General features: G+C 45.7%; 2 protein-coding genes across 4 annotated transcripts in view; both read right to left on the bottom strand.

Annotated features, from left to right (window-relative positions):
* Positions 1-1,089: 1,089 nt before the first annotated feature.
* LOC112989696 (syntaxin-3-like) lies at positions 1,090-4,828 on the bottom strand. Its single transcript, XM_026111026.2, has 2 exons — positions 4,008-4,828; positions 1,090-3,692 (listed from the first exon to the last, which is right to left on the bottom strand). The coding sequence occupies exon 2, from the start codon at positions 3,407-3,409 to the stop codon at positions 2,516-2,518; it is 894 nt and encodes a 297-aa protein (XP_025966811.2). The 5' UTR covers positions 3,410-3,692; positions 4,008-4,828; the 3' UTR covers positions 1,090-2,515.
* A 2,489-nt stretch (positions 4,829-7,317) lies between these two features.
* The window catches only part of BRWD3 (bromodomain and WD repeat domain containing 3), a 66,133-nt gene continuing 55,358 nt past the window's right edge, over positions 7,318-18,092 (bottom strand). The window contains exons 37-40 of one of the 3 annotated variants that reach the window (XM_064518449.1): positions 16,982-17,145; positions 16,325-16,422; positions 15,612-15,770; positions 7,318-14,490 (exon numbers count right to left, since the gene is read on the bottom strand). In XM_064518449.1, coding sequence (XP_064374519.1) covers positions 13,706-14,490; positions 15,612-15,770; positions 16,325-16,422; positions 16,982-17,145 — 1,206 coding nt within the window. In that variant the 3' untranslated portion in view covers positions 7,318-13,705. The remainder of the gene's footprint in view (positions 14,491-15,611; positions 15,771-16,324; positions 16,423-16,981; positions 17,146-18,092) is intronic. The other 2 variants (XM_064518450.1, XM_064518451.1) reach the window with 2 other exon arrangements.

Below are 18,092 nucleotides of genomic sequence, written 5' to 3'. Positions count from 1 at the left end.
AAGTGCTGAACTGTCACAGGGACCCCTTGGCCATGGAGCTTTTCAGTACTGCACCTGAAACGGGAGCCATCACCTCTTACCGCACCCCAAGAACCCAAGAAAGCTCAGCTGAAGAAGTCAGGAGCACAAACCGTGTCTCTGCGGCCCAGAGCACGCGTGTCACGTCCGCGGCAAACGGAGGTACTCCCCTTCTGTGGCTGTGCAGCTCAAAACGCCTCGCTTTTATCAGCGCTGAGCCCAGGCCAGCTGGACGCTGGCCAGACATTTATCTTGCCTCCACGCCAGGAAATCCAGGGAACGCCGGCCGAACGAACAAGCGGAGCGCGTAAAGCCACCCATCGCCAGCACGGCGGCGGCTCTGCCCAGACGCCGCCCAGCCGGGCCCCGGCCCCAGCCCCACAGGGATGTCAGTGGGGAGCCGTGGCGCGCCCCATAACCCCGAAGGACAAGCGTAATGCGACGATGACCGTCTTGATGCTTGAGCAGCAATCTCTTCGGAAAGGAAGAGCCACCACCTTGGGTCAAACCAGCCAGACAGCTGGAAAGTCTGCTCTGGGCTGACTGACCTTACTGGTGCGGTGGAAGGACAACTTTTAACAACAAGAAGCATTTGCGTGTGGCAGAGGGACAGAGCAGACATGCAGAGCGGCAGATGACGCCCAAACTGAGCTACCCAGCGGGTTTTGCAGAAAGAGAAACCACCAAAGGGCCCTCGGGGCACCAAGCGATGCCTGCTGAGGGCACCGGCCATCCCCTCCCGTCCTTCCCGCACGTCCAGCACAGACAGGGACGCGGAATCTGTTAGAAACCGGGCAGGAGCAGAGCCTGCTCAACCCGGCTGTCACAGCACGAGGAGGCACCAGTTCTCCCAGAGGACGGGCTGGGAGTTGACTCCCTGACGTTGGGAGTTTTTTAGATCAACATTAAATATCCATGTAGTGAAAAGAGGGGCACTCACCTGCGTGAAAATCAAATTTTCTAGGTTCATAAAAACATCACCCAGCAGGCACACTAACAACTCAGTTTCTCCTCTTTAACTTTGAGCTAACTGCTGCCAAAGAAATAATTCACCCATCCACAGTCCAAAGGTTATTAAAAAATTGTTTTATTAAGGCTAAGACAAAAGACAAAAATAAGCCTAATGGTGGACAAGATAGGCAGGACATAACACACAAAACTGCCCAACACATGAATAGACCTTCTAAATGTTCCTGAGAAACTTAACAAGGCCCCTGTTTTGCTGCTCTCTCGCTAATTTGAGAGTCTTTAGGACATTCTGATTGTATTGTGGTGTGGTGACTACAGAAAACAGTGAGAAGGAGTTTCAAGTATGTATGTAGTTTTAGCAGAGCTGACATTTAGCAGATTTTTCAATGTACAGGTTGAAGTAAGAGTCCCATAATTCTGTTATCTGCCTGAAAACTACGTTGATTGTGTAAAACTCCCTCCCAGTATTACAGCATTTACCTAGGTAAATGGCTATAGATTAGTTCTCAAAAAACAGCCTGGAGAATTTTTGCTGATATGCTCAAAGTCACCTTTGCAGCGTGCCACATCCGTGGGCGTATAACATTTGCATTTGACCCCGACACTCAGCCGCTCACTTGGTCAGAACTAAGTGTCCACTTGCAAAATTGCTGGGAACAATAATAAGTTGGTTAATGAGTCTCGAAAAAGAAACAGACTTTGCGAAAAGAATGAGCCTGACGAGCTCTGTGAGGGCTACTCCCTTTGGCTGCAAAAACAAATCAGAAAGGATTAAAAACACTGCATTTAATCCTGTCATCTGAAAAATGCACAGAGCAGAAAGGCAAGCCCGGGACTCTACGGGAGTCAGACAGCTACACTTGGGTAAACGCGAGCACAGGGCCCCGTCGTGCAGACTGGCCACCCCTGGGGACAGCGAGATCCAGACTGGAAACCTAACCACGGATCCTAAGAGCTAAACACTTGCTTATAAACCAGCGGCAATGAAAATGCTACATTAACACACATAAAAAATATCCAGGAAGTAAAAACTGGACAAAGTGCAGAGAACGAAGATGCAGAGCTGCTGGAGGAGCCTCTGCACCACCGTACGGGTCGGCTGCGCCGGCCGGCTCCCGCGCACGCTTTGCAGTGACAGAATGCACCCAGCACTTCAGCAAGCTTTAAAAAACAATACAAAAATCTCTAACTATTAGCGTTTTTGAAGGTACATTTCATAATCTCAAAGTGCTTTTCTGCCCGGTGCTGCGGCACTCAGGGGACGTCCCGCAGCCGTGAGCACGGTCCCATGCTGCCGTGCAGGGCAGCAGGCTCCACAGCCCGGTGGCACCTCTCGATTGCCATCCCGGCATGGGCACGCAACGACAATCCACGAGAGCTGCCGTAAATCCACCCAGCACGGAAGAGTCCTGCCTGGGGGTGTCCACAGGGCCGATACCCGCGTCGCTGAGCCGGGCATCCAGCTGGAGCTGTGCACCACGTGAGGTGGCCGTGTCTGCCCCGCCGCCGGGGCTGGGCTCCGCCAGGCTCACCGGACCGTGCCCGCCAGGCACGACAGGCACGTGCAGCAGGCGCAGAGGCTCAGCAGGGCCGTCAGCGCGGCCGAGAGCCGCGACTGCCGCTTGTACTGCAGGGCTTTCTTCACCTCCTCGCCGGACTGAGGGATGTAGTCCAGCGTGTGCAGCACGTAGTGCTCCACGTTGTTGACAACTTCGTGCTGCTCCGACACCAGCACTTCCAGGTGCAGGAAGAGCGCGTGCAGCTCCGTGATTTGAGCCTCCAGGTCCTGCAGCTGCTGGTGGCGTACCTGAGCCACGGCCAGATGCTGCTTGGCCTTCAGCACCTCCAGGTCCCGGCCCACGATGCGCGGAGGGACGGGGCTCTCCACCAGCTCATCAACATCCTTCTCTCCCAGGCTCAGGCCCGCCAGTTCTGCCTGCCTCGTGATCTGCTCCTTCAGCTTCCCCACGTAGAGGGTCTCCTTGGCGTAGTGCCTGTCGAGGACGTCCCGGTACCGCCTGACCAGGACAGAGAGCTGGTTCTGGCGGATACGGTGCCCCGCGCACCACGGCCTGCTGTCCCGGACCAGCCTGTCCTGCATGGCGCTGAGCTGGGGCTGGATGACCTTAGCTTCGTTGGTGAAGGCGGCTTTCATACTGCTGAGCCCCTTCTTCTCCTCGTAGATGCTGTCCTCGGTGGTGCAGCAGAGCACTTTCTGCTGCTGCTTGTCAATGCTCTCAGCTAACTCCTCTAGCTTGTCCAGGGCCAAAGAGAGGTTAGACCCCTCCTGGAAAACCTTGCTCATGGGACTGGCCTCCTCTTCGCTGAAAACAGGGTTATCGAAGGCAAGGATATCATCCGCATCGCAGGGGTCCCCCGCTTCCTTAACTCGCATCCGCAGCTCCTCCAGCCTGTCCTTCATCCTGGGCACCAGCTGCTGGCAACATCGGAGGCAGAGGGTCACCAAAAGCACACATCAGCTTTGCGAAGGAATACGTGAGGTCAGCTCTTCTGCGTCAGTGGAAGCTGTTAAAATCTTTCCTCCCTGAGCGCGAGCAAATATTGACTAAGGCAATAAGCTTCCCCCGGGTTTGCTCTGCGTCACGTGGCTTTCCGGTACCAGCCAGGTTGGATTGCATGCCAAAACTGGGTGGCACACTTCCCGCAGAGACACGATTGCGGCAAGGAGAAGGGTTTTATAATGACTGTGGGGGAACAAGGAAAGAAAAAGAGATTTCACAAAAAAGCAAAGTGAGAGGAAAGGTTCAAGCAAACACACCCACACCTCCTGGACCGCATGTGAAGGTCGTATCAGTCAAGACCACTGCTGTAAACCAGACTTTCCATGGGCACATCTGAGTAAAGGAAGAGATTCTGCTGGCTCAAAATCCTATTCTCCAGGTCTTAATACAAAGAATTTTTGCTTATCGTGAATCAAAGAAGCCCTGAAAGCCCAAGTTGCACCATTCAAAGGGATCACATTTAAGAGAGGCCAGAAAGAAAGGGAAGAGGAGACTCACCTGGTGAAGTGGGGTGGAAAAGGCGCAGAGCAAAGCTGCGAGCAGCTACATCCCGGCGGGACAGGGCTGGAAAGGGACGGCCGTGCCTTGCTGCTCCGCGAGGACTCGCAGCCTGCCAGCCCGCGTCGCTGCCTCTCATGCTCGCCGTTGCACGCCAGCACTTCGTGTGACCTCACTGCCTATTGACTTCTCCTGTTACATTCCCTTTCGCTGTGACGCCGTGTGACAGCAGTTAATTCCCTTATACTGTAAATAGCCTTTAACTTACCCCGGCTGAAGCACTTTGGCGTACGTAATAGTGCCAGCGAGGCACGGTCACGCATTTCCGAGCTCGCGGGAGCCCCGGTCCGGGACGCGGGCAGCGCGCCAGACCTCAGGCCGGGACGTGGCGCGCCGGGGGCGGCTCCGGCGCCGGGAGCTCTCCGCTCCTCTCCCAAGGGCAGAGCAGTGCTGCAAAGGCCGCTGCGGGTTGCAAAGAAGCAATAAGCTGCAGCGGTTTCCTTGGAGCTCGATACTAGGCACAACAGTAACAGTGCGCGAAATGGAAAATCACAGGAGCTCAGCCCTTCCTTACCAGCAGCTCAGATCGCTTTGCTAATATTTGTCGGTTAAAGGCCTGATCCAAAACCCACCGATTGCACAAGTTTTGGATCAGACCATCACTGGTTTTGACACACAGGCAAGCAGCATTGTGCTTTCTTTCTCAGGAAAGCAGATCGACGCTGCGGAGCTAATACCTTATGGAGGGAGTGCAGAAAAGCCGGCTCCAACCTCCCCTGCTTAACCACGGGCATCTGAGCCCTCCTGCTCTCCTGCCTCTGCCGTCTCTCCCCGCTGCTCCCACCACGTGCCCCTGAGCTTTACCGCTGTAGAAGTCTGATTTAACTCAACCGACAAACGTTTTATGCTAGTGCAGCCGAGAACAGAATCTGACCTGCTATAAATCCAGCAGGCCGAAAGGGACGGTAAAACCAGACGACTTTTATCACCCATCTGCGCAACTCCGGCTGTTTCCCTAGGATCAGCATCATTGTTTCTTGCTCCACCAGGCCAAAATGGGCTGAAATCTCCCGTTTTGCATGTAGGGTTTGTATATTTTGAATTCCTACTGAAAAGCCCTTTATACTTTCTGCGAGATGCATCAGGATATCTGACATAACTCCTATCCCATCCACCAGAACTGATTAGAAAGTGAGGAAAGGACTATCGAAACATCTGAAGGATATCGTGGTTATAAGCAGGCTGGTAAAGGTGTTAGTGAAGATAATGGCCTGGATGTGCGGAGAGGAGGAACCCGATCGGACAGGCTGTAACTGAGGGCTATTGCTAAACGACATTCATGCAAGCATATGTTGCTGTCCACCTCAGAGCTCAGTATGCCTTGAAAAGCAGCTCTCAATAATGATATAAGTGAAGGGCAAATTCTATTATTATTATTTAATACATTTTTAGAATTAAAAACATTGGGTGGAGGCAAAATTTTGGTACTTCCACCTCCATGAAGGTCTGAAAGACTCAAAGAGCAGAAGCACCGATGATGACAGACTCATTACTGGCCATGTCTGAGAGCAAACAGGCAAAATAGAAACCCATCCATACTGAGATTAGTAGCCAACACCTACAAGACGCTGAATATTTTAGCAGCAGCAGCAGCTGATTTTAGCATGTGCTTGACTTCAAGCCTATATTCAGCCCCACAATGTTTTTTGGCAGAACCAAAGCTTGGCATTTGGCAGAACCAAGCCCTAACTGATGTGCCAGAGGTGATGAACGTTTTAATTTAACCATCTACTCCATCATTCGGCTACTTTTGTATTTACAAATAGCCACAAGCTTCAATGAGAGATTTCATATATTCAATGCCCCCAAAGTAAGTATTTTTATTCAGGCCAACAGCAAACCATCAGCAAACCCAGAGGCAGAAGTCCGTCCTCGGTCGGTGCCTGTTGGCTGGACCTGTCTGCTTCCCCGGGTTAGCTGGTGCAGCATAGGAGCTCGAGACACGGGGTATTGCCAGCACCAACCTCACGGGCATCGTTTCTAAGGGTGTAAGAACATCAGGAAAAATTCTTTGGGAAGGCGGAAGGCTTCAGACAAGCTAGATGCTTGGATGGTGCAGATATAGCACGAACGCAACTCATCAAGTTTTCTTTTCAACGGAGCAATCAGCACATCTGAGCATCGTAGTACGAGGAGCCAGCGGTGCTCCGCGCCATCGGCCCGGGCAGGGACTTGCATCAGACCCCGCGATCCTGGAGCTGGGCCATTCACCCAGCAGCTGATCTCTGATAAAAGCATGAGTTTACAAGCAACTATTTCCTTTGCTGATAGCTGATCAGCAAACAGAGAACGGGAAACCTCAAACACTCTCCCGAGGAATACGAGCCCCGGACAGCGAGTGTTGCAGCCCACGCGCATTGCACCAGCTCGGGGCTGCTCCCGCAGGCTTCGGGCACCGCAAGGGCTGCAGCAGCTCTCGCACCTCCTCCACCAGCCCCGGGGCTGCCAGGACGGCTGCTGGGCCGGGCGGGTACCGTGGGGCATCTCCCTGCCTCGGGCAGCACCTCGGCCTCCCCTGGGGAAGGGATGCCCAAGCCTTGAAGCCAGGACCAGCCGTTTCCGTGCCTCAGGGTCCGCGTTAGCAGCAAGTGCCGTGTGCTGAGCCGGGAGCACCGACACCGCTCCGGCACGGAGAAGAACAACACCGGGCTCTAGCAGGGGCACGAGATGGCAGCAGGATTTTAGCCCGGCGTTACCGATCGCTGCCGCTTCGGCCGCCCTAATGTTCGATTCTAGCAAGAAGTGTCACAATATTTAGACCCAGGTGGAAAGCGCCGAGCGGCCTTTCCTCGAAGGTGCTCCAGCGGCGCCGGCGGCAGAGGACGGGCGCACTTGGCGCACGTGTGTCGCAGCCGCGGAGCTTGGCTGTATGGGCAGCACCGTCACACGGGCCCGGAAACAAAACGCGGAGCCCCGACAGCCAATTCCAAACTGCATTTTTCTGTGTCCCCCCCTTGAGGAACGAAAGAGCTGGATTCTTCATCTAAGTGCAATTTTTAAATGACAGTACCAGGACAAAAAAAAAAAAAAAAAAACCCCACCAGCAACAGACAGCAAGGATAAGACACATTAAAACTAATATTTTCCAGTAATTTAAATATATCAAGGTTATAAAAGTTTCCTTTTTACAAACATAGAAGTATCCTGTTAAATCAAAAAGTGATTTTCTCTTTATGCTGACAGCTCGTATCAGCGTTTGCCTTTTCAGTGGCCAAGCTGTTTAGTAAGCAACGCAAAACCAAAGGAAGAGTTTATCTTTTTTTCTTTTTTATTAAGACAATCCCACAGCTGGAAAATGAAACATCCTAAATTACATAAGTGACTTCAAAAAAACTCTAGAAAAAAATCTTTACAAATTTACATTTGTACAATACAAAAACTAACAGCTCATTGCATATAAATATTACATTTGGTCTGCCAACAGGTGGCATCAAAAATCCCTGAAGTATTCATTTAGAGGGACCTGAGATAGCGGATGTGAAGATATGGGCATAAATATCACCTGGAAAAAAAAATCCATATGGAAAGTAGACATAATTCTAATTGGGTTTGTGTATTTTAAATCATCCAGGACATGCACTGTAGAGCCTGGATCTCGTAAGCTCCTTGCTCCCAGATCACCCGCAAGCACTGGCATTTCTAAATTAAATCTGCTGTGATGACTCTTACGTAAAGAATGAATAGCCTATATATATAATTTCTAGTGAAAAATAATAATCAGCCGCTGATTTCGGAATCTGCTTGAGTGGTAATAATAGTAGTTTGCCTGTAAAAGAAGTAGCAGTTTGCCCGTAAAGCGGTGCGGAGCCCCCCGTCCCCAGGCCCCCGCGAGCCCCACCGCTTCCCGCACGGAAATCGGGGCGACAGGCAGGGCCAGCCCGTTGAAAACCAAAACCAAAGCAAAACCGGAAAAACTGCTCTGCATCGTCCACAAGTTTAAATATTTTGCAACCATTTACGCATCTCTAAATTTGCAAATGTGACCGTACTTATTCAACAGAAGTATTGAGCTCGTTTGCAAATGCAGCACCAAACCGCTTGGTTTTACTTTAAATTCTCACAGACTCTTATCAGGTACCCACATCCATGCACATAAATGTATTTAAGCACCATTTTTTATAATACTAGAGTTAAGGCGGTGACAGCGATTCCACTGGAAATCTAATTTTTCAGGGATTCATAGCACAGTTGTGTAAGTTTGCTGTGGGCTGAAACATGACATTAAAAATGTACAAGCTTCCAACAGGTCTTTGCATTTCTATTACTAAAAAAGACAACTTTTAGACTAAATTTTGCAGGCTGTTACTTACTGTACATAAAGGAGTTTTTTTTTAATGTGTAAACTTCTGATATACTAATATTTGAAAATTATCTATCGCACATGCGCAGTAATTTTCTATAATACATACTTGTAAGAACACAATGACAGCTCCCTACAACACTAAATAGAGATTTATCCTCGGATTGTTAACTGCCTCTTCAGTCTATCATGTAAATAACTAGCATTTTATAAAACTTTGCGTGACAATTAAAACAAACAAAGAAAAACCCCAAAATCAAGAAATGTAAACACACAAATACGTTTTTTAAATGTTAAATTCATGATACAGACCAACGATAGCAGGAGACTTGACGTCAGGGTGGACGAGACATCCTTACACCTACTGCTATTGAGTTTTTCCCTGTCGTTGAGCACCCCGATTCAGGATGAAACATTAATCTCGAGCTCTCATCGGACCGCGGCTATGGAGACTCGTTTTCTCATTTGAAGGGTGTGCGACTCTGCGCGGATGTCAGAAGCATCCTCCAGACACCTCGGAGCAGGATGTTAAAGTCTGCCTAGGTTCACCTTGCTTTTCATGGTCAGTAGCTCCTCAAAACACTGTCCAAAGCGACACATTTTAGCTGCTCTTGCCATATTTTTTAAATTACATGGAAACTCTGTCCACTACACAACACGAGGCCAATGCTTTTCAGTGCTTTGTGAACTACTTGGTCTTCATACGTTTGGGCAGTAGAAGCAGCTAAGCTACACGCTAAACAAATTTTTAAGGGAAAACTAAAATACACAACAGGATACAAAATTTTAAGCAACCAACGATCATCCACAGATTATTTCCCAATGATGATTTTGGGGTCGTTTATCGCCAGGGTGGGGTTGAGGGGTCGACCTCTGCTTACTCTTATGCATTGAACTGCTACTCCCCGCAAGAGCAACCCTGCCAGTTGTCAAGGCTCCGTCAAGAAAGCGTGCCGGACCCCTGCTCCTTTCAAACCCTCCATCTGCCCTTAATGAAAGGCATTTAGAAACTGCAGAATTTAGACCTAACTGCGGATGAGACACAAACGCATCTAGCGCGAAGGACCGCTCCCCCCCGCAACGCTCGGCACCGGCATCGCCAACGACCGCAAAGCCCCGCTGCGTTATCGCAGCGACCTGCAGGACCGACGCAGCAGCAGGGGAACAGCTTTGGGGAGGGCACAGCTTGGGCTGCAGATGACCCCGTGGAAGAAGTGGCAGCAGGAGAGAAGATGGACACGTCATGGGACGGCTGAGCACACGCTCGACAACTAGGACAGCGCTTAAAAAAAGACGTAAAGGAGCGATAAACTGCACGTACCCGATTCCAGCTCAAGCACCGACATAAAAGTTTCATGGGTTACTTCGAATGGAAATAGCCCGGGAGGCAGAAAACATGACTTTTACGAGTTGCACATTAACTGAAATGCATGTAGCAAGAGGAAAAAAGTAGTAACTCAGAGGACACAAAACGAGTGCGGCTGCCGTGCAGCCGGTGCGACCGCCAAAGCCGGGGCAGCCCGCGCTGCCCGCCCGCGGCACCGGAGACGGCGGAGACGCGAGCCACCCGACTCCCCGCGCCGATCCAGGGCGTCCCAGCAAGTCTGGAGTGCTGCTAACAAGCAAAGCAAGGCAGATAAAACAAAACAGGCAAAACCAGGGGAAAGTTACTTTTCTAGCCAAATAAAACGCAGAGAAAGAATCAAATCTTACACTCCAATAGTCTTGCTAAAACAATATTCATCAAAATACCATAAATTTCCAAGACAGTATCATAAATAACCAAACAGCTATTCCCTGATGATTAATTGGAAGAGAATCATGTTGTGCAAAAGCAGCATGGAGGAAAGATCGGGACAGGGGAAGAAGAAATACAGGGAAGCTAAAGAAAAGAGGTGGAAGAGAGCAAAGGAAAAGAGAAACTTAAAAGCAGGCCAAGTTTGGGCTGAACTGACGCAACAGCACATCAGTACTGAAAGATCAGCTTGATCGTTCGTGCCCTGGTCCAGGAAGAGAGAGCAGACTCGCAACCAGGACAAATCTGGAAACAGGGATGCACGCAAGACTTCCAGCCTCGTCTCTACGGAGAACCAAGCACGCAGGGCTGGATCTGCCATGGGTAAAACCACGCGGGGTGCGAGCCCAGATTTCGCGATGTCTCTGAATGCCCTCAAGTCCTCTGGCGCTCGGGAGAGGGACTAGGCAACACTTGGTGTCTAGAAGACAGTGTGATGCGGTGATGCTCGAGAAGTAGCTCTGCCTCAGCAGAGGAGCCCTGGCCTGCCCGGACACCTCCTTGCTGACCTCAGCTCTGCTGCGTTCCCAGACCTTCAAATCCTCTCCCCAGGCGACGAGCCCACTGCCGGCCGGGTCGTTTGGGGTTTTGTTAGAAGCGCGGAGATCAAGCCCAGGCAACGAGGGCCTCGGCGACTTCGCAAGGTGCCGCCTGGGCTTTGGATGGGGGCTGAGACCGTCCTGTGATCCTGCTGGCGCAAGGTTTAAATCATTTCACTGCTTCTGCTGCACCTTTTGGGTTGATACTAAGCTTTCTGTGGCTCCTAGTAGAATATGGGATTTGAGAGACAGTGTCCAAGTTACTGCAAAATTACAAATAATCCACAGAAGGAGGCTATGAGAAATCAAAAGCCTAACTCAGAGAAAGAAGCCAGATACAAAACCAAGTAAAAATAACATCTCTAAAAACAAGTTATTTCTTTCATGCTTATAAAAAGGTTCTCATGCACAAAAAAGCAGACTTTTTTTACAATAAGCAATAGCTCTGTTGTTCTAGCACGCCCTGCTGTCTAGCTCTTCAATCATGTAACGCATTTGATTAATACTTACGCCACAGCAAAGTGATGCTTCACTGTTATCTTCACAGTACTTCATTACATAGAAAAGATACATTTAAGAACATATTTCATCTTATTCTAATAGTTGCTAAAATACACAAACTTATAAAATGATTTCTCTGGAACCCACGTGTTTTATCTCTCCCCAAACCCTACACAAAATAAATTAGTAAGTGGATCGTCGGCCAGTCAGAAATACCTGAAAGCATTTCTTCTGCATTTCAAGATTTTCAGGCTTTAGAACAGAAACATAGTGTTTACATCGGCTGGGCAGAACTCACCTAGGAGGGGATGATTCCGACTACGCATACAGGCTTTTCCTGGTTACCCTATGTAGGAGGACCAATCATTCAAAGAAATAATAAATTTCTTATAAATATATATATATTTATATATATGAGAGATGATAAGACAGGTATTTATATTTTGAAGCCCAATACAGAACTAGGAGAGCCTCTGATTTTTTTTTCCCATCAAGAACAAAACTGAATTAAGCCCAGAAATGGACTATGGCTAATTCAAAACAATCATTATTAAAGGAAAAAAGTATGACTTTTGTACTGTACCATAAACTTATATTAATGCTCTTAACAATTTAGGATATACTCTCCTCCATCACAAAACTAAACCTCTGCATTTTTTCAAGTCATTTTGCATCTAACTAGAATTTTTGGAAAGCGAGATAAAATAGCTAGTGCTTAATACAGAAAGTCAAAAATTAAATTCCCTCTGCATCTGAGAATATACATGGGTCACTCTTTCCTGCCTGAGGTTTTCCAGAATTATTGACCAAGCTGTGCACAGAAGAACAAACTTAAGGATATTGGATGAAGGGTTTAAAAAAAAAAAATCTTCAAAAACTCCATCAAAAAATTCTCTTTTTTCATTTGTTCTCTCTGTGTAACCTAATTCACTCTTTTCACCAAAATAGAAATGTCAGATACATTTAGATAAAGGGAGAAAATTTAAGTCCCATATAAATTCCAACCAGACCCTACTGAGTAAAGAGGCTGCTAATCTGCAGCTCACCCCACGTGAAGACACATTTCTGCTCACGGAGATGGCCTGTCTTTCATCGAGGAGCAAGACTACAGATTTCCCAGATATCAACACGTTCTGTACTCTTCCTATCAAAGTTAGTAGTTCAAGTTAGTATTTTTCAGTATAACAAAAGATAAGTGTACAGTGCAACATGAATTCTCTTCTGGAAGCTTGAGATACAAGAGTCCTTCTGGAGGAGGAGAAGAGAAACGTATTGGTACTGCTGTAAGCCAAGAGCAGCCACCAGAGATACCAGAGCTCAGTTCGGCTTCCTCATAAGTTTCAAGGGGCAAATTAAAATAACCACAAATTTGCACTGAGTAAGTGGCAGCAGAAGTGTGTGGGAGCCAGTTGGCCTCTCTGCACAAGCAAATTACCACCTGCTGAAAGCATTATGCTTCTGAAAACTCTGATAATTACTTAGATTTGTTTTCATTGTGTCAATATAATGAAGATATAGTTACTTTACAGCTTAGCAAGCAATTCCATCCCTCTATGCTCCTTCTTGCCTCTTCTTCAACACATACTGAATAATAGCATCTATTTTCTTTTAAGTTTCCAGTAGTTGTAAATAGAGGTAGCTGAGCTACTATTAAGAATCATGTTATGCTTTGAAGAGGAGGAACCTTTCAAATGTTGAAGTCACCCCTTAGCTGCACAATCTCTATTAATACTATAAAAATATGAGAGGAGAAAAAGAAAATAGATGCAAGTAACTTTTGCATTTGGCACCTTTTGTCTAGATATTCATACTTCTCAAGTATTCTCTTTTTAATAAAGTTAATGCACACATAGGACACACCACATCAAAGGTTTGCTACATATTTACAAGGCACCAACCCTTTGTCACTTTTTACATGAATAAAGAACCGATAGAAAGCACATCAGGACCCCCATAACTGTAGTATAGACATACTTCAGTTCAGCACAATTCATGAATGTTTGGCCTGGGAAGATTAAAATAATCCAGATCCTTCTTACAATATAGAAACTGTAAACATTTTATAGCTGCCTTTAGGATTGGTGTATTGTGCAAAAGTTATAATTATTACTGTGTATAAGGATTTATGGCAGAAACCACATAAAAACTCTGTAAGAAGGTGCTATTTCTATAATACAAAAACAAAACAAGGGAAGAAATTCATAATCATGATTCAAAATGTCATGTTCTTATTGAGAAGCTGGAAGCCTCTTTAATGTGATGAGCTTGTAGTGTGTGGGGAAGAATTTCTGTAATTTAAGGCCTAATGAATAAGGCTTATTTTGACCAATGAAGTGTGGCGATCTGAAGTTTTAAAACAAATGCATACTGACATCATGGAAAAGCACCACTGTGAAAAGTGAGTGGAGTCCCCGCACAACTTGCTTGGTAGATTTTCTGGTAAAATCCCTGCAGTAGAAGGCCATTGAAGTTCTTTTAAAATTGTTCCAAAGTTTTTCATCTGTCAATAATTCCATCCCATGAGATGGCTCACCCTGGCTTTTTCTGTCATTTTCCGCACCCTGCCTGACCTGGAAGTACCAAGGTTCAAAGGATCCTCGGTGTGCACAAAATTGTCATTATCCGAATCGTCATTATACAAGACAGTTCTCCTGCCCTCGTTCCTTGTTTTGATTCGAGGTGGCCTACTGAATCGCCCTCCAAACATATTTTCACCAAATTGTCCTCCAAACAGATTTTCAAATTCATCATCCGTAATTCGGGCACGTTTGGCTCTGGTGGCTCCTCGTGAGGCTCCTCTACCTCCTCGGCCTCTTCTTCCTCCCCTGCCACCACCTCTTCCTCTGCCACAGCCTCTTCCACCTCTACCGCCTCTTCCCCCTCTACTCCATCTCCCCCACCTCCCCCATCTACCTCTCCTCCCTGTTCCTCTGCCCTGCCAGTTTCTTTTCCCACTGGCAATTTTTCTTTTGATTTTTCTTTTGGGTTTTTTGGATTGCACAACTTTGCTGTAGTCATGGTCTCCATCAATGTAATCCTGATCTGTTCTAGATGTCGATTCAGAGTCTGAATCGGAGCCACTTCTGCTGTCAGAACTTGAACTTGATCCTGATTCCCCACTTTCGGATGAAGATAAACCAGGTTTTTCTTTTAATTCTCTCTTCTTTTCCTCTTCCTCTGCCTCCTCCAGGTGCTCGTCATCCTCTGATGCACTTACTAACTTCCTCTTGACTCCTATCCGAAGTTCTCTGCCATCACCATTTGTAAGTGGTCCATCAGGAGAGTCATCTAAGCAAACACAAAATAATCCGATCAGTTATAATCATCGTGACTGAGCCAAATCAGGTCAAAAAAGTAGGATTCATCTCATCTGCCTTTGGGATGCATCCAGGAGAGATCTAACTCTGAGCTCATCGCGGTAAATAACTTCCATACTCCATGGAGACAAAGAGCTATGCTCTAAGGGGAAAATTTATAAGACTAAATTTAAACATGGTTCATCTTACCCTACAGCAAGCACCACAAACTCTGTTGACTAAGTATCTAATGAAGATTCAGTCAAGCCAATGAGCCGAGTGACTAGCTCAGCCACAAACATCTAAACTTACTCAGATGAAAGGTATTTTTGCCTAAGGTATCTAGGTAAAAAAAAATCCCCTCCAAAATTCATTTAAAACCCAATAATACACATTAATATAACGCTCTGTAAGTAGTATTTATTTACTCTCAAATACATGTTCTCAAAACCTTAGTCCAGGGCATATTTCAAGCACAATTTCAAGACAGTAAATAATTTAAAAAAGCTCAACAGAATTGCTGAACAACTTAAGTTAAAAACACAGTAAAGTACTGTGCTGGTTTAGGACCAAAAATAGTGCACGTTTTCAGAGCTACATATCTGACCATGAAGGTTAAAAACCTTCTCTAACATGGGAAGCCAAAAGCTTTGCTGTAGCAAACAGTCCTGTTACAACACAGGAGTAGGGACTTGCACTTAGTTTTGATTATGACCAAAATATTTTAAAATTTGTAACTTTTCCTTCTCTTTCGTTTCAACTTGATTAATAAAAGGACAAGGTTTGGGGAGGGGATTGTGTTGATTTGGTTTGCTTTTTTGTATTCTTTGGGGAACCTGATTGCTCTTAAATTAATTGAGAATTTAAGTTCTTCCATCTGGAGAAATTTTAAAACCATTCACTGAAGTGTGTGTGGTATCACATGTGTGCTACAGTTCAGAGAACAGACCTCAGAACCGTAAAAAGTAAGTTAACTTAATTCCATTATAGTATGGTTCAGGGCCATAACAGTGTTAGACTTGGGCAAAATGATCAAAAGCATCAGAGAGAAGCACTATCTTTCATTTCTAGGGAAACCAGTCACTCAGAGAACAATACTTCTTTTTTTCCCACCTTGTTTCACTGGTGTTGATTTACTTCTGATGGGTCTGTTTTTCCCTGGATCAATGGTATTTCCACTTCGGTTCTGTGTATTTGAGCCCGATGAAGAGGGCTGGCCTTCCATCTCTTCACCAGTGGCTGAACCCAAAGGTTCCTCTGCTGTATCTGAAACTTAAGACAGGTCACCACCAACTCAACAGTGTACCGTCTATCCTCTATTTACAGGGTTGAAATGCAAAGGCATTTTTGGGAGGTTTTGCATCACCTGAGTTAGCTACCTGTGTCAGAAGGTTAGTCTCCCCAGGCTCCCTCTCCAGTCATGAAGAGATGTAGATTCCTCCGAGTGGTAACTCAAAGTAAACTAACTTAATGCGTTTGAAATTGCTGTATGAGAGACACCCACGTACAGAAAGTCTAGGTTCTTGTCACTTTAATTCTTAACAAGGAGAGACCAAGTTTTCCGATTCCCTGACACTTACCAATAACTTGCTAACAGAGGGCCAATTTGAGCCAACACAATCTATGGATAACATATTTACGTGCCCTTGCTACTTGCTCATCCAACAGGTGGGTTCTACATGTGTCTCATGAACGTAACATTTAAACTAAATATTAAGTGCCTTTTGGCTTTTGCATCATTCTGCACATACAAATTGTTACAAGGGAAAGCATACATTTTAGACACTGTTTTTCTTAAAATTTCTCAAAAAAAAGTTTCAACCCACCATGAGATGAAACTGAAGAACTAGTCCTAGTCAAAGGCAGTGAGGTATTCTGGTTGGTTTTAGGCTGCATCTTCATTTGCTTCTGTTTCCCTTTTGGGCTGAAGACACAAAACATCCCAAAGAGATAAAACTGTTAACAAAAAACTTTAAAACAATCCCCCTCAAGTGTCTTTTTTTGCAGCATATGTATAACACAAATCATTTCCATTTCCCAGCACTTGCACAGCTGTAGTAACACTAAAAAGTAGTGACAATGTCATTCTGTTTGATAAACGCATGCGGTTTTGCAAAAACAAGATTTTATCTCACTTTTTAAAACTGCAATATTTAGTTTACTTTGATTGTATGTCATATAGAAGACCGTAAAGTGTTATACAGCTCCTTTTGGACAGTTACTAAAGAGAAGCAGAAATAAACTTTTTTTCCATTTTACCCATAAAGAATACTTCTAATTATGTAGCCTTTCACTTACCAGAATTATGTACAAACTACAAAGTGAGCATGGGATTTGACCTCATGATTTTACCACCTGAAAGAGCAACTGTATCAGGAAATGAGCAATACTGCTGTTGACTGGTTATTCACAAAGGTCTATCTACCACTGACATGAAATATCTCAGATGGTTCTGATAGCAAGTCTCACTGTCATAAAGTTACCTAGATGCTCTGCTAGTTGATGGTGAACTGCTACTACTTCTTAGTCGTTTTCGGTATCGTGGCCTTTTCCTCTTCCGACACTGCATTGCTGACTTGTATTCAGAGATGATGTTTTTCATATGATTTTCAAATAAGGCAGATAGTCGAAGTGTCATGCTGTAAATCTGGAATAAGAAGTCATAGCCATATTTATTAAAAGTTGAGTAACTGGAAGATTAGCAAAAAATCACCACAAAGATGCCCAGACTTCATTCTTAGCAGTCCAAAAGAAAAAGTCACGCTGACATTCAACTACAAGGATCTTTACAGATAATTTCTCTTAACAGTACATGCTTATTCTCACGAGAGAAAGTGTTTTCATAAAATGTTTTTAAGCATTTACAGTACAAAATATTTACAAGATTAAAGAAAAACGGATACCTGTGATATTGAAACCCTGCCTTTTTTGGATGTTTTTCCAGTTATGACAAACTAATAGCTAAATTCAGCATGAATAAAACAAAGCTCTTAATTGCCTCCTCATATCTATTCCTCTCTGCTACATCTACTTTTCTGAAAATTGCACAAACACCACCAAGAAGAATTCACCATCATTTTACAGTCAGAACTCTTCCCATTTCTTGCAGTGTCTCTCAATAAAACCTCTTTGATACAGGCTTTTCTATCCATTCTCGTAACTTATTTTTTGTCCAAACCCTTACTTTACAGCAATATCTCTTTCTTTAGCTCAAAACAAACAGTATCTTGCCCCACTTGCCTCCTTTCAGGATGCTGTTGCAAAGATGGTCAAATGGGCTAGGAAAAGCTCGGGATGTTGACACACATTTGGCCCACGTGGATGAACCTGCAGCGGCAGAAGGCCCAGCGGTGCACCCCAGCTCCCCCACAAAGATCACCTCACTGAAGCACCTCACACTATTTAAGCAAATGGATACTGATGGACCACTAAATTATTAGTTGATTCACAAGATGTTCAGTTATTAATACACAAGACTGGAAATTACCAGGGAACATGCAGCAGTAATAACTCATTCACCAAGTTTAACCTGGTATCAATCACACACAACACCCTCAGACCATATGTCTTTTTACAATCCTTTACTGACTTCCT

Source organism: Dromaius novaehollandiae, chromosome 11, assembly GCF_036370855.1.
Source record: "Dromaius novaehollandiae isolate bDroNov1 chromosome 11, bDroNov1.hap1, whole genome shotgun sequence".
In the NCBI taxonomy this organism is placed as follows: domain Eukaryota; kingdom Metazoa; phylum Chordata; class Aves; order Casuariiformes; family Dromaiidae; genus Dromaius; species Dromaius novaehollandiae.
This window is presented reverse-complemented; position numbering and strand designations above follow the sequence as displayed.

Bases quoted from the DNA above. Each gene is read 5' to 3' on its own strand.
- LOC112989696 (XM_026111026.2), bottom strand. From the start codon at position 3,409: ATGAAGGACAGGCTGGAGGAGCTGCGGATGCGAGTTAAGGAAGCGGGG.